Consider the following 25,020-nt stretch of genomic DNA (forward strand, 5'->3'; position numbering starts at 1 on the left):
TATTCTTAGGAAAAAATAATGTGAACCAAAACATATTTTAAATATTTCTAGGAATATAAAAAAGATTTTCAACCAATTTTAACAATTAATTGAATATAGTTTTTTTTAATATTCAGAAATGTCATTCTCATCTAATATTTTTTAAAATATCATTTTCCAGAATTTAATAAGATTTCATGAAACAAAAAATTTCTAATTAAAAAAAAATTAGGAATGATACTTGCACAATAATGTATACAACTGAGAGAGAAGAAAGATAAAAATTGAAGAAATTTTTTGAATTTAAAATGTAGTAAATGATAGAATGAAGAAGAAAGATAAATACAAATATAGTATAATTGTATAAATTGGCAGATAAAAAATAGTATGGTATAAATTGTTATTTGTGTATCCCATCTCTAGAAGGTTCTATAAATTCAAAATAAACAAGTATAATTAATTTAATTATAATCACGAGATGAATAAAAAAAATGACACCCAACTAACCCATCCTCTTAAATAAATAAAAAAGAAATTAACAAAAATATATTAATGCATATGCAATGAAACTTTGCTTTCTCACTTTACACCTCTGCCACAGGCCCACAAGTAGCAGGGGAAAAAAATAGCCACACAAGTCTCAAAACCCGTAAATTCTTCGTCTCTCGGTTTCATCTAGTTTTCCCTCTGTTCTTCTTCCGCCACAGTTGATCTGTCTCGAACCTTTGTGACCAAGGTTGAGAAACGCTCACTGGTGGTAAGTTTATTTGCTAATTGTCACTCATATTCATTTTTTTTCCTGCAATTTTTCTTTCTTGAAAAACTTAACATATTACATAAAAAAAGAGACAAACCAAGAGAGGAAAACCAAGAGAGGAATTGAATACTATATATAGTGTCTCACAGTTTATCTGCCATTTGTGTTGGGTTTAGTGTCTCAAGCACTCGTTTGGCATTTATTGAATACTATATAGTTTTATTTTATGATTGTTGCCAAAACACCTTCCATGTATCTCATCTCTATTTGTGTCCAGATTTTATGCTTTCAATATTTTTTTGGAAAATATGTAAGTTACAAAAGAAAAATTACTTTGGTAATATATTTCCCCCCCAATAATTTACACCAATCAAAATTATTAAAAGCAACTATAAATTAATCTTCTTTTGTAGGGCTATGAGTTTGAGATATGGCAGTGTGGTCTTGGTTGCTTTAGTGCTTCTGCCACACATGGCTTCTGCTGCTTCAATTGTGAAGAACCTACCGGGTTACAAGGGTGATCTTCCATTCAAACTTGAAACTGGGTGAGTTCATTCGTTTCTTTTTCCATTCCAATGATTACTTACTATTTTATTTTTTGCTGATACAATCATATTTGGTTAAATTATTGCTTATTTGCGTTTAATATTTCTGTAAAATTGAGTAATCCAAACTAAGCACAAATATTTTAATGAGATGTGCATTACAGCTGGTCATAAGCGTCGTGATGGAAAATAAAGTGTCATTGCCCTTTATTTTATGCATTACAATTAGACTTAGGAGGTTGAATAAGAAATTTAAAAAAATTATTAGAATATAAAAAATTATATTATTTATGATTTTTTATGTTATATGATTTTCATCATAAATATTTTTTTATTTAATTTCTTAATCAATATTCTAATTACACTAGATACGACCTTTATAACTATACTTATGTGTTGTACGTGCCATCATTTCCTATCTTTGTTGTATAATGGTATTTTCCATTATCATAGAATATTCTCTTATGCCCGAATATCTGACATCATCTCGCAAGTTTATGATCACTAATATTGTTTGAAATATTCAGGATATATACTTTGTGAACTTGTAACAAATTGGGGGAGGGGTGGAAGTGGGATCAATTTGGTTGAAAAATGAAAATATCACGATTATAAGGAAGAATGTGCATGGTTCGATTTTAATTTTGCATTATCTAATTACTTTTTAATTAATTTTCAATCGGCAATCTTCTTAAGTCAATATTTTGGCTTTTTTTTTATATGTATGACTTGGGGTGTCTTTTCCATTTTTTTCAAATATAATTTTAGCATTAACTTTCCATTCAATCATGGTTGATAGTACAGGGACCCTACTTAATTATGTGGCTGACATTGTTACATGAAAGATATTTATGTTTTTTTTAGTCGTTAGAAATTTCAATTGAAAGATTTGGGCTTGCGATCTTTTTCTTCTCTCTCTTCCGTCACTCTTTTTCTAACCACTGGACAAGTTTTTATCTCCTGGAAAATATTTATGTAGGTGTCATGGTTTCTCTATTTTATACTAAAACTCTTCATAAGTGTTCATAAGAAAAATGAAAATAGCATGATTAATTGATTATAAGGAATTATGTTCAAGGTTCTATTTTAATTTTACATTATCAAATTTCTTTTTAATTAATTTTCAATCGGCAATCTTCTTAAGTCCGTATTTTGGCATTTTTTTTATATGTATGATTTGGGATGTCTTCCCCATTTTTTCAAATATAATTTTAGCATTAACTGTCCATTCAATCATTAATGGTTGATGATACAGGGACCCTACTTAATTATGTGTATGACATTATTACAGGAAAGATATTTATATTTTTTTTATCGAATGTTAGTTAGTTAAAAATATTAATTGAGGAATTTAAACGCATAATTTTTCTCATTTTTCTTCTTTTTTTTACCCTTTTTTTTTATCATTGGACAACTTTTTATCTCCTGAAAAATATTTATGTAGGTGTCATGATTTTCTAATTTAGACTTAAATTCTTCACAAGTGTTTATAAGAAAAAGATAAAATGAAAATTTTCTCATAAGTTAAAATTATTTTTTTTAACTAATTTTTTTTAAAATCTTATTTTTAAAACTATTTCACTCTAGGAAAATATGCTTTGACATGATATATGTAACATGTTTTAAATAAAATAAGAATAAACTATATCAATACTTCCCGAAGGATTTCATGTAATTACATGTTATTTCACCTTTTTTATTTTATTTTCTTACGCTAAGTTTGAAAATATTAGATTAATACTCCATTAATGTTTAAAAATATTATAGTGATATTTCCTCAACTCTTACACAAATACCCCCAATCGAGAACACAAAAATAATGATTAAAAAAATAAAAAATACTATGTAATTGCATAAAATATCAGAAAATGTTACGTAATTTGTTCTAAAATAAACAAAAGTAGGTTTCAAATAAATGCACGATTTAATGTTATGACAACATTTTTTGTACTGATTTGAATTTTATTATATTTTAGTTTTGCCTCTCCTAAAAAATGTAATGGAGTGTCATCCTGCAAAAAAAATTTAGTTACAATATGCATATTATAAATACTTAAATAGAGAAGATGAGGGCCCTTTTAGAATGATATTTCATTAAAACTCACCTACACATCACACGGAGTGACTCTATTAATTAAATGCGAGAAGTGCGCTCAATGTAATATAGGGCAATAAATTAGGAATTTTTTTAGGTTACAAAACAGAAGTAGCAAAATACTCCCCAAATCACCAAATTAAAATCTTAAAACTGAAGAGCAATTTGTGCAGTACATATTCCCGTGAAAAAAGGTTCCGTTTGAAGTAACTTAATTCGAAGAAAGCGATTGTTTTCATGGGGTCCATGACAGCTAAGTCTTGGGGTCCATTCTCCTTGTCTCGAACTCCAATGCTCCGTGAATTTTAACATTGTTTAGTAAATTTTAATTTTTTTTTATAATAAATTTAAATTTAATTTAAAAAGTTATGGTGACAACACATTAATTTCTGTAAATGCAAAAATCTTACTTTACAATACATCAATTTCTTAAAAATAATTAATATGATCGAAATTTATAAAATTCTTATACATTGAGCGAAACATTTTGCATTTCCAAAAACCTCTTATATGAGACAAATTGAACGGTTTATTTAAAAAAGAAACGCTAATGGCTTAAAATTGGATCATTGGATGTGGGTTTTAGGAGACCCACAAATTTGTCGTTTCTCTTTTCTAATTTTATATTTTAAATTTTTTTAGGTTAGATGAAAGGATATTCATATAGAAAGTGTTTGAAAAAGTATAATTCAAACTTTAACAAAAAAAAATGTATAACTTGTTAAAAAATTATATGTGGACACCTTACGCTATTAGACACATCGAAAAAGAAAATAGAAGAGAGATGAGTTTTGATGTGATATATAACATGATATGATAAATAAAAAGATAGAGAAAAATGATGAATATTAGTTTGGTGTCATAAGTTTGTGTTGGGAGTGTTTGAAAAATATTAATTATTCTGATTTGTTTGAAGAAGACAGTGCTATTACTTGAAGTACATTGTGCTTTTCTTCATTTTCTTTTTATTATATATATAAACTCTCTTTTTCTTGTTATCTATGTTGTAAAATAAATTATATAAATATAATTTCTCAAAGGAAATAACATAATTCTTCTAAAAAAATGAAATATCATAATGAAAAAGATTAAGCTTAGAATTTGAATTCCATTACTTTCTTTAATAAAAATTGATTATAATTTAATGAGATTATAAGGTTGGTTTGATGGTTAGAAGAGAAAAAAATGAAGAAAAAAATAGTTGATTCAAATTTTTTCTACTAACAACAAAAACTAACAACTAACATTGAGTGAGCAAAAATATAATTTAATTTTAATATTTGTCGATAATTTTCTGTCCCAATATGATTAGCAAAGACAACAATTTGAATTAATAAGAAAAAAAGAAAGACATGATTTTGAAATGTACCTTATTATCCTTGATTATACACCAATACAAATGTGTATTTAGTTAGCAAAGGTATTTGGTATCCGCACAAATGCTTATGAGTTACTAGATCCGTGCGAGTATTTTAAATTTTAGTTAATTAATTATTGTTGCATGCGTAGGTACATAGGAGTGGGAGAAGAAGAAGAGGTGCAAATATTTCACTTATTTGTGGAGTCTCAGAGAAATCCATTCATTGATCCACTGTTAATTTGGTTTGTTGGAGGTCCTGGTTGCTCTGCCCTATCAGCGTTCTTTTTTGAAAATGGTAAATAATCTTTTATTTAAAGAAATATTTAGCTTTTTTATAAAAAAAAAATTAGAAACTAAGATGCCACATTAATTCGTTGTCAAAAAAAAGAAGTCACACTAACTCAATACAGAGAAAGTCTCCTGATTCGGACTCATCCTGTCTTGCTTGACTTAATCAATCTTTTGAGGTTTGTAGGAATATTTAGTAGGCTATTAATCTGTGTACTAGAAACAATAAAATTAGAAAAAGACAAAATCTATCACCAATTTTAGAAGTTCCTCCCACCATTTTGGTAGTCCCAGGTATTTTCCAATCCCCAAAGCACCCCCAACATAGAAGGCAGTACACCAGAGCGGTCTTGATTCACATTTAAAAAAAAATACTTAGAAATGTGCTAATTAACAATCTAATCAAAAGCTTTCTCATACATAAAATATTCTTTAGCATAGGCTCTTTTTTTATTTGGTAATCATCATAATTAAGGCCTTAGTTTCCTATTGATATTCCAAGATATTTTTGTAAGCTTCAATTCTTTGTACCAAAAATGTATTCTACAAGGATCAAATCAGGTCCTCTTTCACAAACTCAACATATGTTAATAATTAAGCTACACCCATTTAGCCATTAACATTGGATATGAGGAACATAAAATAGTCATCTACAAATAAAAGATAAAATAATTCACACTCTCCTAAAAATCTTATTACCAAAAAATTTCCTTCTCTTTTTTTATTTTTTAATTTTTTTTTATCAAAGTTGATATGCCCTCTACACAAATAATATAAACAAACGGAGAGAGAAGGTCACCTCGACGAAAACCTCTCCTTAAAACAATGGACTCAATAGGCTTATGATTAACGAGAATAATATAATTAATTAATTGAATCCACACATTATTATCCAATCAATCTAACGAGCTACAAAATCCATCTTCCCCGTAATAGCTTTGAGATACCTCCAATCCACTTGATCATTAGCTTTACTCATGTCAACTTTCATGGAAATGTCACTTGAATTACCTCTCGTTTTACTGTTCATATAATGAATAAGCTTAGTACCCACCAAGATAATATCCAAAATAGACCTACGGGAGATGAAAGTGGGTTGTTCCTCAAATATACACTTATGAAAGATCAACTTGAGGCGATTAGCTAACACTTTGGACAACAGCTAATAAATCACATTGCAAAGTGAAATTGATCTCAAATCTCTCATTGATTTGGGTTGAAACATTTAGAAATAAAAACAATATAAATATCATTAAGATTAGTTGGGAAAAAACCTTCTTCCCACTATTTACATGTCGTAAATACTTCCCGCATAAGTTCCTAAACCGTGGATATAGAAAGTCAGATTTAGACCGTGAATTTTTTGAGGATGCATCCAAAAAGTTTAGAATATTTTTGTCAATAATGCATTATCAACATCATTCAATCTATCCTGAACATTATCAATGACAGGGTTGTAGTCGCCACTCTCACCGCTAAAGCCTAAATAAAGAGCTTTTGAAAATAATCGTGAGCCACGTGACAAAGACCCCGTTGATCTTCCACCATTACACCTTCCTCATTTTCTAATTTTTAAACATAGTTTTGCTTTCTTCTCGCGGTTGCCATTGAGTGAAAGAATCTTGAATTCATATCTTCTCTTTATTTTATTGGTAGATGTAAATTTTTAGTTTTTGTTAGTACAGAGATTCAAATCTGCGATATTTCTCCTCTTTCTTTAACCATCAAGTTAATCTTATAATTTCTTCATATCTTTCTCTTTTAACCAATGAACTTCCGCACGTTCTCTCCAGAAATTCTTCTCTTGAATTAGTAAAGAGATTGATTGTTCCCACAGAGAGTTAAATAACACCACAAAAAAGGAGATCTGTACTACTACGAACCTCCTCTATCAATTTTCACATTTTAATGTCATCTCTAAACGAGACTTTAATTCCCCCCCCAAAAAAAAAAAAAAAAATTTCATTTGGATTGGATTAATTTTTTGTGGATTAACTGTTTGCAGGGCCTTTAGTAATGAATGAGAATTACAATGGAAACCTTCCAAAACTTGAGTTGAACCCATATTCATGGACACACACGTTGAATATGATATACATAGACATGCCAGTAGGCACAGGATTTTCATACTCAGAAACGCAAGAAGGCTATTACAGTAGTGACATACTCTGGGTGAAGCATACTTACGAATTTCTACAGAAGGTGAGCCATTCTTCTCCACTTCTATAATTTTGTAATGTTTATAATATTTTTTATTTATTTACAATACCAATGTATACTTGAAACTGCTATCTAATTATACCAATTAATCATTCATCTGAATGCAGGGACGGATCCAATAATGTATTAAAGGAGCTGAAATTTTTTTACCTAATATTTAAATATTTAAGCTCCATAAATAATTATTTAATAAATAATAAGTTTAAAAAATATTTATTATTAATTTTATGGATAATATTATACATATAATCTATTACTAGAAAAATTTTAAATAAATATTAACTCAAAAATATATTTTTTATTATATATTTTCTTTTATTAATATTTTTTATTTTAATTTTATTCTCTCATATACACAAAGAATCCTAGAAGGGGGGCTTAATTTTCAAGTAAAATTTTAAATTAAGTCTTATGGAGAAAAAAATGTGATTGAAAGAAGAGATCTTATGAAAGGTTCCTTTACAGGAATGAATCATCTACAAACCTGTTAGATACTTCGTACCAAATATCATGGTGAAAAAAAAAAACTGCTATCTAATTATGGGTTACTTTATATTATACGTTTGGATCAGAGTTTGGCATCTAACATTTAATTTGGGAAGAATCATTTTTCATGTGATTCATCTTCTCTTGTAATGAGTTTCATTCATTATCAATATGCAGTGGTTTATTGATCATCCAAAGTTTAGCTCAAATCCTTTTTACATTGGTGGTGGCTCATATTCAGGAATGATCACTGGTCCTCTTGTTCAACAAGTATATGAAGGTAACTACTAAATAGCAAATAATGTCAATATGATAACCTAAATGTGGTCTTACCTCAAATGTTTGTGGCCAAGAGTATCTTATATATGCTTCCTCCAAGGGCAGGATACAAAGCAAGACGCAAGCCACTCATGAACATCAAAGTACAAATTAAAGGACACAAACCTTGTTGGGAGTATATTTTATATATTTCTAAATATTTTCTAAACTACTATATATAACTGATCAATTATGACTTTTGTCATTAGGGTTATGTACTCGCGAGCCCAGCTGTTGACGGGTTTCGAGAGCAGAACATGAAAGTTTTATATGCATACCAAAGGAGTCTTATACCAGAAGCGCTCTACAAGGTTATTTGTCATCATTGTCTAGTTATGCATTTGTTCAAAGAATCAACAATAGATTCAGTTCGAGAATACGATACCAAAGTTTGGTATGCAATGAGGAAAGTTATGGATGAAATGAAATATTTCATCTAAATTTCATATTTTACTAAAATATATATATATATATATATATATATATATATATATAAAAGAGATGAAATTACACCGTTATAACTTTAACAATAATTTTATAACTTTCAAATGAATAATATTTTTTTAAAACTTACCGTTAGATTAGAAGTCTTTTTCACATATATTACATAGATAAAATTTCATATTATTTTAAAATCATTTATTACATATGGATTAAAACTAATGTAATAAATATTTTAAAATATACTAAGGATCATTTGATTATTTTTTTGTAGTTATTTTAACAAAATTTAACACAAATAATTTTGATAATATGTAAATATAATTCAATGATTATATCAATAAAAATCACATTATATATCAAGTTATAAAAATAATATAATAATTATCAAAATTACAATAGTATAATTTGATATCTCTTTATATATATATATATATATATATATATATATATAACTTACTAAAATAATTATAATCATATTAATTTGTCTAGAAAAAAATATTTTTGAAGTTATTAATTTATTGGGTATTAATTTATGGTGGGTTGAGCATCTTAAAAAATATGATTGAAATGGAAAATCTTAATAATTAATCAATTTTTTTAGAGATTAATCATCAATTAAAGCTTGTGCATATATTAATGTCATAATGACCTAAAAAATATGGTGGTTTAATTGTAGATGTGTTTTATTGATCTTATATGCTTCTAGTTATGAACTTAGTTATGCTTTCATTTTTACGAGTCACCTAACATAAAAATACCTGGAAACTTTTGAATACATTTTTGCAGTCAATGAAAGAAAATTGTAACGGGGATTATATAAACATTGATCCAGAAAACACAAAGTGTGTCTCAGATTATAGTGTTTATGTTGAGGTCAGTATTAATTCAGAATGTGTGCATTTATTTGTCATGTTCTGCTTTGCATGCATGAAAAGTATTTAGTAACCGATTGACTTGCAGCTTGTTCGTTACATAAACGAACAACAAATTATGGAACCTCTTTGTATTACTACGCCTGGCGTGAATCGAGAAATCCTACAAGAAGTTCAAGATCCTCCAACATTTTGGTGTAGAGTTGAGTAAATCTCTCTCTCTATAAACATGTGTGCCTCAAGGAATTTCTTACATGTGGTTTTTGAGAAATATTAGCAAAGTACTCCCTAAAACACTTATTAACACACTTTTTTAGTACAATATTCTCTATTATTAGTAGAAATTTATTGAAAACTACATAAACTTACGAGTCCTACTTCATATTTAACTAGTCTTAATTATTCATGATTTTATAATTTTTAATAAATTTTAACTAATAATAAAAAATGTGTTACAAGATATATTATTAATACTCCTTTATTTTATCGATTAAGGTTTTAATTATTCATATGGGCACTCAGTTGAATCTTATTTAGATAAGGACAAAATTTTGATACAATTCTTTAACTTCTTTAAGTGTTGTTTGTGTTATTCTCCATTCATAATTCGAGTTTAATCTCGGTAATTCACATAACAAATATTTGTGTTAAAGAATTATGCAAGTTATTGTGCAATAACTATATAACTAATTAAGTTTTATGTTTTAATTAATTAGTAAAACCAAAAGTTATAAGATTGATTTAATAATAAAAAGAAAAAAAATAATAAAAGAAAAGGTCATGCGTTTGAATTTCAATCAACCAACTCATTTAACCCACCCAAATTGATTGGGTTGAGTTATGTTGTTCAATCCTTGAACATGCATAACCTAACCAACACAACCCACCAATCTAACAAGTCAAATAATAGCTTGAGTTAGGTTGACTCATCAGGTTTTTTTCCCTCCCTTGAATTAGGTTTTTTTCTCTTTGTAAAGAATTGTGAAGGCCCCTAAAAGGGGATTTGTGTGGTGATTAGAATTTAAGACAAATAAACATTGTAGCCTAAAGTTTGTGATCATAATCTCTGATGTAATAAGTGAGTTTTGTTACTTACTAGTTTCATAACATTTTTTTTCTCTTTTATTAATTATATTTGATCATAAAATTTTGTAGAAAATTTTAGAAAAATAAAATGATTAAAAGTTTTATAATATTGCTTAATTTAGCGGGCGGGCCAACTCAACTTAACTATGCAACTCACCCAAATTGAGTTGAGTTCATTTTTTTTATTTTAAACTTGATAGGAAAACAAATTCAACCTCATTTAACCCATTTTTTAGCAGATTAATTGGATTGTCCTGTTTAACATTCCTATTCGTAAGACTAGGCCACGAAGCTGACTTGAAGTTATCAACTGTGTTTCAGAGCTATTATCATATCCTTGTTGACACATGGGCAAATGATGAAAATGTGCGGAAGGCCCTTCATGTAAGAGAGGTAATGCTGCATTGGATCATTTAATTTTTAATTATATTTTAAGGATTACTTAATGAAAGCTGCTAGCTTTGCAAACTAATTCAACAATGCCATTTCAATAGGGAACTAAAGAGGAATTCCTGAGATGCAACAGAACCATGGCATACACCACAACTCGGCTAAACACAGTAGAATTTTATCGGAATCTCACTAATGCCAATCTCGAAGCTCTCGTTTACTGGTAATTAATAATTAATTTCCCCCACGAAAATTCTTTTGAGTGCAGATAAAATTTTCAGGTGTGCTTTGGTTAGTTTGTTTCTCTCTTCTTCTTTTTTTGTTTCATTTAACAAGTCGTATTTAGTAAGAAGATTTATATAAAAATTAGAATGTGTTATAAAAATGAGAGATGTGTGGATGCACAATTAGAGAGCAACTGAGTTTGGCCTCCTACTCACCTACTCAAAGAAAGGGGCAAATATGTAAAAAAGTAAATGTTGTAAAAATTATTTTTAATTATTAATAACTGACACAAAAAGTTGCACATGACTAATTATACCTTTCAATATTTCAATAATAAATCTAATGATTATAAGATAATGGACCACTTGATACTGTTACAAGATCTAACTCAGCTTGTTAAATTAAATGCGCATGGGTTACGGTAAACTTTCTGATGTTTTTGATTCTTACATGTAAAGAAAAAATGGACACCATAAACTACATAAAATCCTTATCCATGGTTTAGTCTAAAATTAAAAAACCCACTACAAAATTAAATAGACCTATTAAATAAGGAGTGAGACTCATTAAAATTTATAATTTTAAAAAATTTGAGTAAATAACAGAGAATGTTCAAAAAATCTATGTTTGACATGTTATTTAAGATAGATTTTAATTTTCCTTTTTACTAGTTAAATAAATTGTTTATTTGATAAATAAGTTTTTTTTTTTTATCAATTGTTGCATTCTTTTGATATGTTACTTCAAGTAGTCTTTTTTAAAACATTAGTTTTTAATTTTTTATCTTTATTTTCCTTTTGTCCTTAAAGTATTTATTATTTTTTTATTCTTTTTATATAAATTAATATTTTATTATATAAATTTTCTCTTCTTATACTCATAAAATAAGTTTACCAATTTACCTTTTACTTTACATAAGATAGGATTTTCTTATTTTTATTGTTCTATTACATAAATTTTTTAATAATAATACACAATTAGGTTATTTTATTTTATTTTATAGATATTTTTATGTTACATTATTTATTTTAACTATTATAGTATTCACAATATTTATTTCATTATTTCGGGATTATACTTCAAGATATTGATATTTATAGATGGTAGCTTTCTTTTATTTATTGTTATTATTGTTTGAATATTTTAATCATAAGATTATTAACATAATAAAAGTATGATGTCTAGCTAGTTAAAAATATGTTATTTTATTTTATTTTACATTTGATTTGATTGAAAATATTATGTAAAAATTAAGATAATTAAAAGTAAAAAATGTAATTGAAATAATTGATTCATATATAAAAAATTATAAGAGTTTAAAATTAACTAACAACTAAAATTATAAATACATTAAAATATTTTTTTATCAAGAAAATAACATTAAATTTTTATAAAAATATCATATAAACGTACCTACTTTTGTTGTTTTATCTTTATTAGTTACTTCAAACACAAATAATTTTATAAAATACTTATAATATAATAAATTAGCTTAACAACGATCAAGTTATTAACTTTGAACTGCTAATTATTTTTTTAGTTTTGAGCCAGCTTGTTGACGTCATTTCTCTTTTGACATTGTTCCAACCGATCGAATTACATACACTAAAACATTAATTATGTTGCAGTTAAAGTTTATCTGATCAAACTAGTAATTCCTTTGCGGGTGATTAATTGCAGTGCTGATCTTGATATGAATGTACCACACCTGGGTACACAATATTGGATCAATTCATTCAACACGAGCATACGTGACAAATGGCGTGCATGGTTTGTTGACGGTCAAGTGGCTGGGTAATTAAGTTATAGTAATATTTAATTGTAAGGCTATTTATTTGGACTATTTTTTTAGCTTAAAATTACTTTAAGCTTATGATTTAAAATATATAACAACTTCGAAAATAAAATAAAAAATTATTTGATATTTATTTCTTTTAATTTAAAAGGTTCACTTGATATAAGGAGAAAAGAAAATATGAAGAGAGAGGTTTGAAAACAGAGAATATAAAGAGTGTCAATAGAAAAGACAGAGAGAATGAGTGAGAAAGATATAAGAAAAGAATCAACCTTTTTGTCTTAAACTTTTTCATTCCATTCGTTTTAAAAACTACTTATTGTCTTCTCTTTTTTCATAGAAAAACAAGTCATTTAATTTTTAAGAGCTTTTCAAAAGATGAAAGTTGATTCAACTTCTCTTTGTAAAGAGAAGTCCCCCAAAATATATGTAGCTTAAATACTACCTAAGTAAAATGCTAAATAATTTGGATACACACTTATATAGAGTGGGTAGCAGTAAAGTAATCCTCCTGAACCCAGTGCTCATTTTTATAAACAAATACAAATTAAAAAATAAGTTTATTTAAATATAATTTAAGTTGAAAATTGAGATAAAGTTTATATGAAAAAATCGTTAGTTAATTTCCTTATATGCTTACTTTTACTCTTAGAATGAATGTAAGAGGTCTAACTCAACCCCAAAAGCTAGCTCAAGGAATAAAGATTGTTCCTCCGTTATATATTCTAATTTGGTTTTGTTTTTAGAAGATGTGAGACTTAGGTATTTTCCAATAGTTATACAATTATATTGTTAGCGTCTTTACTAATAAATATTATTGCATGTTCATTTTTATTTATAAATTCTCTAATTATTAATTGGGTTCAATCACTCTGTCATTCTGCATGTTTTTCTCAGCTCTTGATTCAACATCTTCATTTTTGCTTTAAAGCTAAACTATTTGCCTTCATATTAATTAATTAATAACATGTTTTAAATATTTCACAGATACACAGAAGTCCACAAAACGAAAGAAGACCACTACTTAACATATGTGATCGTGAAGGCAAGTACAACCCTTAATTTGAGATTAATATTTTAAAGTTATTTATGACAATTTAATTATCTATTGTTTTGGTACGTAACATTTAATTAGGAATTTCTCTGAATAAATTGATTTATGTCTTTTGCCATTTTAATGTAATGCAGGGCGCTGGACATGTGGCCCAGACATTTAAACCCAAGGAAGTTTATCATTTGATCAATAGATGGTTTTCATTTTCTCTTATTTAAGATGACGCTTCAACTTCATGGAGCATCTCTATTTATCTATTCACAAGATAATATTAAGTTAATTTTTGCTATAGCTCTCTCAAATTGAGACCTGGAAATAACATGGTGACATCTCAGTTTAATTATTTAATTGATTTAACTCTATCACGACAACAATTTGTCAAAAATGCTCTATTTTAGTTGAATTTTTCACTTTCGCTCTGTCACTGCATTTACCTTTTCTTCTTTTCTTCTTTGACTCCCACGTAATTACTTATAAATCTCTCTTTTTTCCTCAATAAAATTTAACACCTTAAATATCTTTATCTTTATCTTTGCTCTACTGTTAACCTATGAAAAAGTTACATTCACTTGATAATTTGGACAAAATGGTGAGACTCATATCAACCCAAAGCCAACAATACTTAACTAGATTCTAAATAGGCATGGCAACAAAACTCAGATGTGTGACTATCATCTAAATTCGTTTTAACTTTGATATGGAATATTTGAGCTGATTAGACATGATTTTGACTATGGGGATTATTCGACTTTTTTAATCAAGGTCGGGGATATAAATGTTACTACTTGTTTTTTACCTGTCTCGATGATGAAATTATTAAAATTTTAATTATTACTTGTTAATTTTATTTTAGAATTTTTACATAATTTAACATTCTTTTCTTGACAATTTTTATAGACAAATGCGTTGCAATGAATTTATTAATATATTAGTTAAAAATAAATATGTAACAATCAATTTAATTTTTTTAAAATTAGATTTTAAATATAATTTTTTTACAAAAGAAACTTATTTTACAAATCTGAAATGGAGACAAGGATACTCGATATCTAACCGTTATAGGACGGGTAACAAATTTCAAGTGATGGAAAGGGTAGATATGTTAGAGTTGAGATCGAGAATTGGGGAGACAATACCCATTCGCGCTCCGGACGGTTGTCATGTCTAATTCTAAATTCGTGTCACAGGGTTCAATTAAATTATATATTTTTTTATATATTATTTAATATTTAAATATAAAAAATATGTACATTAATAAAATTAATTTTTAAAATGTTTAGTAAGATATTAAATATAATATATTAAAATTGAGAAAGATGAGGATGGTCAACTTATTTTAAAAATAACTCTTTTAGAATTATTTTTTATTTTTACTATTTATTTTGTTGGCGTCTAATGATTTAATTAATTTTAATTATTATATTTAAAAAAAATGGTTAAGATAAAGAGTAACTCTTTAGTCTTGCATAAGTTGATTCATCCTCAAGAAAAACAGTTTCTTATATTTTTCATTAAAGAGATGTATTTTGAAAAAAATATTAAACCTATTCAAATTTATTTTGATTATTCTTTCTCCAACTAATAATTACGTAATACTTATATGAAACGTAAAACTTAAAATATATATATAATAAATATATAAATTTGATAAATATTTAATTTTGATTGTTACCCTGAATGTTATGTTATTTAAATTTGTGTTTATAATTAATAATTTTTAATACTTTTATTGTAAAAATTAAAAATTTATTTTAAATTAATATTTTAATGATTTTGAAGATATTAGTTTTAATGATGTAATATTAGTTTTAACATTTTTTAACAGAGATATTAATTTTTACTATTATTACTACTACTTATTCTTTAATTTTAATTTCAGTACTGGTTATTTTTTAAGGTTATTTATCTGTAATTTTATATATATATATATATATATATATATATATATATATATATATATATATATATACTTTATATGTTTTAACTTACTTATTATTAGAATAATTTATTTATATAGTCCTAATTTTTTTATTATTAAAATTTACTTTTTATGTGTTATTTTTTTCACTTTTAATGAATTCAGAAAGATGATGCTATTTAATAATTATAACTATTTAATAATGTATATTTATTATTATTGTTATTATGTTATATGTATATTTTTTATACATTAAATTTAATTAGCATTGTAAATTATGTACTACTTACGTGATTTTCTTATAAAATAAAATTGAGGTTTTTACATCAATTTAATTTCCATTTTTTAAGTATTTTATATACACGAAGAAAATAAATTGAAACACACTTACGGGAACCAAGTAATACTACACTACTACTCTAAATATCATCTATAATAAGGTCTTTTCATGTCATGTTAAAAAGATAATATTATAAATTGAAGATATAAAGTAAAAATCAAATAAAATATTATTATTTTTTGCTAAAAATGAAAAAGGGTAAAATTATATACATCACTTATTCATAATATAACAAAAAGAAAAAATATGAAACATTTGAATGATAATGATAAAAAAATTAACTAGCATATTAGTAATAAGAAACGAAAAGGAAAAAAATGCAGAGTTACATATGTACATCATAATAATAATAATAATAATAATAATAATAATAATAAGAAAACACAAAGATGAGTTGTTATGCAATATTTGATTCTCAAACCTTACTTCACATGTTTTGTGAAATTCAATTAATTAGATGGTCAATTTTTATCTCTTATCGATATAAAAGTGTTATTATTGCAAGCTAATTAAATTAGACATATTGAGTAACATTCTCATTCTCATAAACAGTAATAACAAAATGAGAAAAAAAAATATTAATTAAGCCAGCAAAACAAACATTGAGCAAATAAAAAGACAAAGAATAGAATAATTCACATGCTAATTAATCCTTAAAAAGGGAATATTAATGGAATAAAGTTTTCAATCTCTCTACACGAAAGAATTATGAAAATGAAAAGTGTGATTTTTGTCAAAGAGAATACAATAACAAAATAAAATAAGTCTTATATGAAAAAAAAATTAAAAAATTAAAATAATATTAAGATAACTTCAACGTAAGTTTTGATATTATTATTATTATTATTATTATTATTATTATTATTATTATTATTATTAACTTAATTATCCTTACGTGTAACTTTGAGTTTATATATAGATACAATATACTCAAGAATACTATGAAGAGATGGTATAGATATTAATATTCAATAATTGATTAACAAAATGAAGAAATTATGAAAATTGAGCAGTTAAAGTTTGGTAACTTCGAAGTAATGACATGAAAAAAATTTCATTTGACTCCATTTTTGCATGTTGCATATCTATTGTAATTGGTTGATGGATATGTTTTTAAAATTTCTTAGATTGATCATCTTTTATTTTTTATCTATACAAAATTAAAAAGATAAAGAATGAAAAAATACACATACTAATTGACCCCTAAACTTCATGAAAGAATATAGAATATATAAGAGAAAATAATGATTTTAACTTTGATAATAATGAGGTTAGTTTATGTTTTTAATAAAATTTAAAATGATTTATAAAAAGTTACAAAATTTAAATCAATTTTATACGTTAATTCAAACACTGAATCAATTATTATTTGCCTTTAAAATCAACGAAACAAAATAAATGGTGAAATGAATTAAAAATACTTCTAACATTTAATCCGGATAACAATGACAAAATGAATATGAAGAGATGGTATAGATATTAATATTCAATAATTAATTAACAAAATGAAGCAAAATGAAGAAACTATGAAAAGTGAGTAGTTTAATGACATGAAAAAAATTTCATTTGACTCCATTTTTGCATGTTGCATATCTATTGTAATTGGTTGATGGATATGTTTTTAAAATTTCTTAGACTGATCATCCTTCATTTTTTATCTATACAAAATTAAAAAGATAAAGAATGAAAAAATACACATACTAATTGACCCCTAAACTTCATGAAAGAATATAGAATATATAAGAGAAAATAATGATTTTAACTTTGATAATAATGAGGTTAGTTCATGTTTTTAATAAAATTTAAAATGATTTATAAAAAGTTACAAAATTTAAATCAATTTTATACGTTAACTCAAACACTGAATCAATTATTATTTTCCTTTAAAATCAACGAAACAAAATAAATGGTGAAATGAATTGAAAATACTTCTAGCATTTAATCCTGTGCTGATAACAATGACAAAATGAATATGTAAGGGTGCTTGATTCATTGGAAAGAAGAAAAAAAATAGAAAAAAACTTTTTTTTCTAAGCATGAGCATGTTATTATTAGTATGGAGTATTCATTGGTTTCGTCGATAATTAATCTCTATTGGATAATCTAACTGATTATTTTTAGTGGGATTCTCCTTTTCCAAGCATCTAGTACCACGTAAACTAATGATTTGTTGGTAAATTGAAAAGACTTTGATAGTATATATCTTTTACTTTTTACAATTAAAAAAACAATTTTTTATTTTGAAGTTGAAAAGTATATTATGATTCCTAGCTTTATATAAATTATCACCTTTAAAAGTAACCAAATTAAATGCATATTCATACAATTTATTCAAAATTTAATTATACGTTTACAGTTTCTTTTTATATGCTTACAATTATTTTCATCAAATCATTTTCTCACATGTTTTATTTTTATAATATAGTGAGTATAATTTTATTTCTAACAAAAACTAAATTAATTTATTTTAAAAATTAAAAATAAAATATATATTATTGTAATTTACATAGAAATATAGATATAAAATATTTTAAATATGTGCATAAATTATTAATATATATATTAAATTTTTTTGAAATGCAAAATGAAACTGATATATTAATAAAAAGTGTTACAAAGTATAACCCCCAACAAGAATACATCAACATAAAAACATAAAAAATAAAACGAAAAGAAAACAAAAACGCAATAAACCTAAAACGAACAAATGGCTACAAACACCAGTTGACAAAGGAACAAACCAATGTACAATGACCCATTTGTAGAGGCCACGACCAAGACAAGGTTTGAATCTGCCACAAAGCCACATGTGCTTTTGTTACCTCTCCATGGAAAATAATACAATTCCTGTGAAACAAAAGACTCCAGCAAACCACATGCCAGATGGGATAGCGAACTCTACGCATCTTCTTACCCCTCCAGAAAGAACCATGTTGCATGAAATGAAGCGGAACCTCCGAATGTTGCACTAAAGAAATATCTACCAACAATAGACCTCACACTAAATCCGAAACAAGAAGGTGCACCCCAAAAATAGGTATTGCAAATACACCCTGTCAGCCCCGCAAAAAACACACCCACCATTCCCAAAAATAGGCAGTTTGTCCAGGATCAACCTCCAAGAAAAAGGCAAGACCTTGGACGAGATATCACAGTTCCAAACGATTGGAAGGGGAAAATCACCACCGTCTGCCTATCATAAATCTCAAATGTGATAACTCGATAGGCCACGGCCACTGAAAAGGAGGACTCACCCTCAATCCACAACCATCTGTCCTCCTTCATCATCAAATCCAAGCGGACCGCAAAATGTAAGGCCTCCATCTATTGTACCACCACCTTCTGCCACTCAAATAAAGCTCTTAGCCATCTCCAACTCCATGCCACCCCATGATCGCTGGCCTTTGCTGACATCTCCCCTACATTGACCTCCTAGTCAACCTCCAAATAAAAAAGATGTGGGAAGAGATTCTTCAGGCATGACTCTTTAAACCAGCGATCCTCCTAGAAGGAGGTGTTTTGTCCATCACTAATTCGACAAACCACCTATTAGAAAACTAGTTGTCCCCCACGTCGATCCTTATGAGTTCATGTCACCAAGCTGACCCAGACCGGGCCTGATGCTCCCCAAGTCGGTCTAAGCGCCCTTACCTGTGAGCGAGCAAACCACGCCACTGCCACTTAGCCAACAAACTAGCATTGAAAGCTGGTAAGTTTGTCGCCCCTAACCCCTCATCTCCTTTAGCCTTGCACACTAAATTCCAATCCACCTAGCATATCTTATCTGAGCTGACACAATAGACCATAAAAATCTCCTTTGAATACCCACTAGCGTGGCTATAACGTGCTTGGGAGCCCTGTAAATAGAGGGGAAAAATAAAGAGGGAGACTTGATAACACAAAGTTTATCAAAGTGATCCTTCATCCCAAAAAAAGATATCGTCCCTTCCAACTCCTAATCCACATCCTAAAAGAAGAAACCACATATTCGTACATTGAAACCCTCTTGGGACTAACGCCTATCGAAATACCAAGATACCAAAATGAGACTCTAGATAGTGAACAGTGCAAGAAATTAGAGGCGCTAGCCATAAACCCCTCCTCCACATTAAAACCAAAGAAACTGCTCTTCAAGAAATGAACCCTCAAACCCAACATCAACTCAAAGCCACGTAGAATGCCTTTAACAACCCACATATTACCATAACAAGGCTCCCCTATGATAATCAAATCATCAACAAATTGAAACAGAGAAAACTCCACCGTCGGGCTTAGCCTGAGACTCTTAAAATCTCCCATCTCCCTTGCCTTTTCGACCAAACCATGTAACCTCTCTGCCACCATCAAGAAAAGAAATGGGGCTAATGGGTCCCCTTACTTCGGCCCCCACTTAGCTTGAAGCTTCGTTGTAGGGCTACCATTAACTAACACAAACATCCTACTTGAACATACCACCGCCCTGACCTACTTCCTCCAAGTGTCATCAAAACCCAAATGATTCATCATACAATCCAAAAAAGCCCAACTCACTGAATCATACGCCTTCTCAAAATCCATCTTGAACATGAAACACCCTTTCTTACTCCGCTTCACTAAGTCCACCAACTCATTAGCCATAACTACACCATCCAAAATGCATCGGCCAGGAAAAAAAACCGATTGGCAAGATGTGGTAACAGATCCAAGTACCTTACTTAACCTAAGAGCCAAGAGCTTGGAAATCATCTTGCATACTACCAACGGGAGAAATTGGTCAGTATTCTAAAAGAGATTGGGAGTGATCCTTTTTTGGAATCAACGCCACAAACGACAATGTCATCGCCTTCGAAAAAAAACTTGAAAAGAAAAACTCCATCACAAAAGCCACTAGGTCATCCTGCAAGAACTCCCAACTAGCCTAAAAGAAACTGATATTGAACCCATCGGGCCATGGACTTTTATCCCTAGTACAGCTCCAAATAACCTCCTTGATTTCCTCAAGGGAGAAAGGAGCGACGAAGGAGGTGGGATACATAGAGGACAACTATTTAAACACAACACCATCAAGCATAAGCCTCTCCTCCATTGGCTCTGCAAACAAGGACTGAAAATGCCTCACAATATCTCCCTTCACCACCACCACATTCTCCACCCACACTTAACATAGCTGGAGACCCACTAAGAAGTTCCTTTGAGACCCCTCTTTCAAAGAAGCATGGAAGTAATGAGAACTAGCATCACCCTCTCTAATCCACCTAACTCACGACTTCTGAGCTAACATACTTTTCTTGGCTCGCACCTTCCACTAGAACTCTGAGACAAGCAGTCGATGCTGCTCACTATCCATCAACATCTCATCATACAATCTCTAGTCTAACTCATTCATGTCATCTACCAAAGCTGAAATCTCCACAGACAAACCACCATATCACTGCCATACACTAATCTTTGCCTTCAGAAGGTTCAACTTCTCCTTGAATACAAATGATTTCCACCCAGCCACATGAAACTTCCTCCGCCACTCACCCAATAGCTCCACAAAACCAGGATGCTCTAACCAAATGTTAAAGAACTTAAAAGGCTTCAAACCCCAATCCTACAAGCCAGTCCGCAACGTTATCGGACAATGATCAGAAATGTTCCTCCTCCTCACCCACTAGGAGGACACCCGCCACAATTTGATCAAATCTCGAGACACTAGAAACCAATCTAATCTATTCATAGCAGAACAACCATCATTAAACCAAGTGAACCTCTTCCCCACAACTGGCACATCCACAAGCCCTTATCTGGTCTATAAACTCCTGGAACTCTACTTGCTCTGCTTGAGAGCCATGACCTCATCACTCTCTACTGGATGTTACCACATTAAAGTCCCCACTAACACGCTCAAAGGAACCACCAAAACCCTCTTAGGCATCACTAGACTAGCCCAAAGTTTATGTTTACCCGCTAAGTTGCAAGGCGAGTAAACATTAACGAAGTGGAAAACAAACCTGATTTTAATGTAAGCAGCACAAAAATCCATAAAATCAAATCCAAAGAAATGATACTTCACCTACCCCACCCCCTTTTTCCAAAGACACAGAATCTCGTCAGGTTGACCAATACATGGCCTTGCCATCCAATCAAAATTTGCACCACCTCACAAACTCCTCAGCACACCATCAGAAAGTATTGGATACTTAGTCTCCTAGAAGAAGCACACAATTGCCATTTCCTCTCTGATAAAGGACCATAACCTAACATGCTTAGCCCAGTCCCCTATCTCCCTCATGTTCAATGAGAAGACCTTCATGGGGGAATAATTAGCCTCTCCCTAGAAACCATTGCCTCACGCTCTCTGGCTTCTTTCTCCTCGATCCACCTAATCCACTTCTCATCTACCCCCTTAGCCTTCAAACCCCAAGCACTAACCATCGACCACACACGCCAGGCCATTGCATCATCAGAATGATCCACAACCCTCAAAGTGGTAATAACACTAGCAGATCTCCTCAATTCACGTTGACTAAATCTCGGAACCACCCAACTTCGTCTTGGCTGGGGGTTTGAAGATACAACCTCCTTATGAACCTCCTCCACAAACTTAGCAGCATGGCTACTATAGTCGCTCACCTTCATCATAATCGGAACACCAGATCTAGCTCTAGACCCCTCCCTGCCACCTATAACCCTTGATTGATCCACTTGTAGGTCATCTGCTATAAGACTCAGTAACTCCAACTCATCATCAGTCTCATCACCATCCCCCTCGCCCTTTGGGTTGTTTGAGCAAGAAGGACATAGAGAGGTATACCCATCTTGCTTCACCCAAATGTCAAAAGGTTCACCTCCCACGTCTACCAGAACATGCGTATCAATGTTGTGAAACCCTTTAACATGCACTAGGACCCTAACTATATCCAAACGACCCCTACAGGCCATATACTCATCCACCGACACAAGATTTCCAACACCCGTTGTAACTAGCCTAAATAAAATCCTTCATCCAAGCATGAGCAGGCACCCTTGACAATTTCACTTATACCAATCGGTCTTCATCAATGATGGTAGTTGACCACAGAGAGATGTTATCGAACCACTCCCTCGTCTAGTGATTACCTTGCTCCAACAGGCACTTAACATCGTGTACCTCCGATGTCTCCAATAAGACCAAAGAAGCACCCAATGGGGTCACCCACACCAGAAATGACCCCTCCGAGTGTAGTAGTTTCTCTTGCATGAGAAAAACATCACTAATATGAGATACACATCTTATATACGCCTTAGCGAGCCACTAGACCTTATCCATAGGCGGATCGAAAACCACCCGAGGCACTTCACCCTGACACCCCCCTTCCCCGCGCATACCAAGCCATCTTCCAAGCATTGAACAACTATCATCGACCACTGAAGCCGCCACCAAACTAGATGGTGTTGCAACAAAACCCCCTCCACCAAGAACACCCCCTTATCTGTAAGAAAAAGTCATCGCTTCGCCTTGGTGCCTTGGTTGACAATTTTAGTAGTGGTGTTGCCCTGAAAACCTCACCATGGCTGCCAAAACGGGTTGGCTAACATCGCTGCATGCCAATGGTGCAAATATTGGTCACGTAAAAGACCACGACGACCTACTTGTGTCTTACTAGACCTCCACAGGCCACCATGACCAGACCCTGCAACTTCCCTTCTCCCCAATGCAAGTTGCCAACGATCAGCGGCATCAAAACGCGAGACATTCGCACAAAGACAAACCCCACTGATCACGATCCCTCCTAGCGCACCCCACATGTCCTTCGCTGTAAGTCTCATCAGGAAATTGGTAAAAAAGAACGTGACTTGGCCATCTTCAGTTGTTGGTGGTGGCCGTAGCGTCCATTTCCCTGTTCGATGAGGCTTATGCATGGCCAGAACACACTACAGGGCGCCCTACAGGCTGGGTGACCAAAGGTGATGAACCATGTGCCAACCTCCCTCTCGCCCTCTCTCTCTCTCACGCATGACCTTGTATTTTAAGATCATTGCCCACTAGCACCGCCATTGCTGCCTCCCTCCAGCGACCCCTTAATGTTCTGACACACCGCGAACCGCCTCCGCATGCACTTGGACGCTCGCCCTCCATCTACAACTGGCTCCTCATTCTCACTCAACCATTATAGTTTGTAAGGCCTAGGGTGAGGGGAAGTTTTCAAAGCAAGCTTTTCAATCAATCTTTGGCTAGCTACATTAGCGCAACTACCCCCATCAATAATCAAAGAGCATATATTTTCTCATGACTATGCACCTAGTATGAAAAATATTATCCCTTTGAGTTTCATCTCCATCCTTACGCACACTCCCCATTAACCTCCTAACCACCAAAAGATCACCTTTCAAGGGTTGTACATCACATTCACTTCCACTCTCACTAGAAGAGCTAGAGGAAGATGCACTAATGATATCCCCATTACCCAACACGACCATAATTTTTTTGTTAGGACATTGGGAGGCAATGTGACCCTTTCCCAAACACTTAAAACATTTAATAGAACTCATTTTTGATGAAGTGAGTAGGGTTAGAATTATTTTTACTAAGTACAACACCTTTCTCATGAGATTTGAATGAAGATCCTCTCTCATTCTTGAACTCCTTACCTTTCCAAGTTGAAGAGCCATAGGAGGACTTCTTGTATATTTGCTTCCTCTTTAATTGGTGTTCCACATTGATAGCTTGATGAATGAGATCCTCCAAAGACGCATAGTTGTGCAACTCTATAATGTCTTGGATCTCCCTATTGAGACCATGCAAAAACCTTGCCATGGTGGCCTCTTGAGACTCCTCAATTTGAGCCCTGATCAAGGAAATCTCTCATCTCTTTTTAATACTCATCCAGACTCTTATTCCCTT

At 30.4% G+C, this 25,020-nt stretch overlaps 1 protein-coding gene across 2 annotated transcripts; it reads left to right on the top strand.

Moving 5' to 3' along the window:
• Positions 1 to 559: 559 nt before the first annotated feature.
• On the top strand, positions 560 to 14,333 carry LOC114382548 (serine carboxypeptidase-like 2). Of its 2 annotated transcripts, XM_028342051.1 has the most exons (14): positions 561 to 736; positions 1,150 to 1,281; positions 4,886 to 5,031; positions 7,030 to 7,226; positions 7,908 to 8,010; positions 8,115 to 8,152; positions 8,258 to 8,359; positions 9,279 to 9,365; positions 9,453 to 9,566; positions 10,772 to 10,843; positions 10,945 to 11,063; positions 12,746 to 12,859; positions 13,848 to 13,905; positions 14,049 to 14,333. In XM_028342051.1, the coding sequence occupies exons 2-14, from the start codon at positions 1,154 to 1,156 to the stop codon at positions 14,130 to 14,132; spliced, it is 1,362 nt and encodes a 453-aa protein (XP_028197852.1). In that variant the 5' UTR covers positions 561 to 736; positions 1,150 to 1,153; the 3' UTR covers positions 14,133 to 14,333. The 2 variants fall into 2 exon arrangements, with proteins under 2 accessions (XP_028197853.1, XP_028197852.1); XM_028342052.1 differs by lacking the exons at positions 12,746 to 12,859; positions 14,049 to 14,333 and having other exon boundaries at positions 560 to 736.
• Positions 14,334 to 25,020: the final 10,687 nt, after the last annotated feature.

The sequence above is a fragment of the Glycine soja genome, chromosome 13, assembly GCF_004193775.1.
Source record: "Glycine soja cultivar W05 chromosome 13, ASM419377v2, whole genome shotgun sequence".
NCBI lineage: Eukaryota > Viridiplantae > Streptophyta > Magnoliopsida > Fabales > Fabaceae > Glycine > Glycine soja.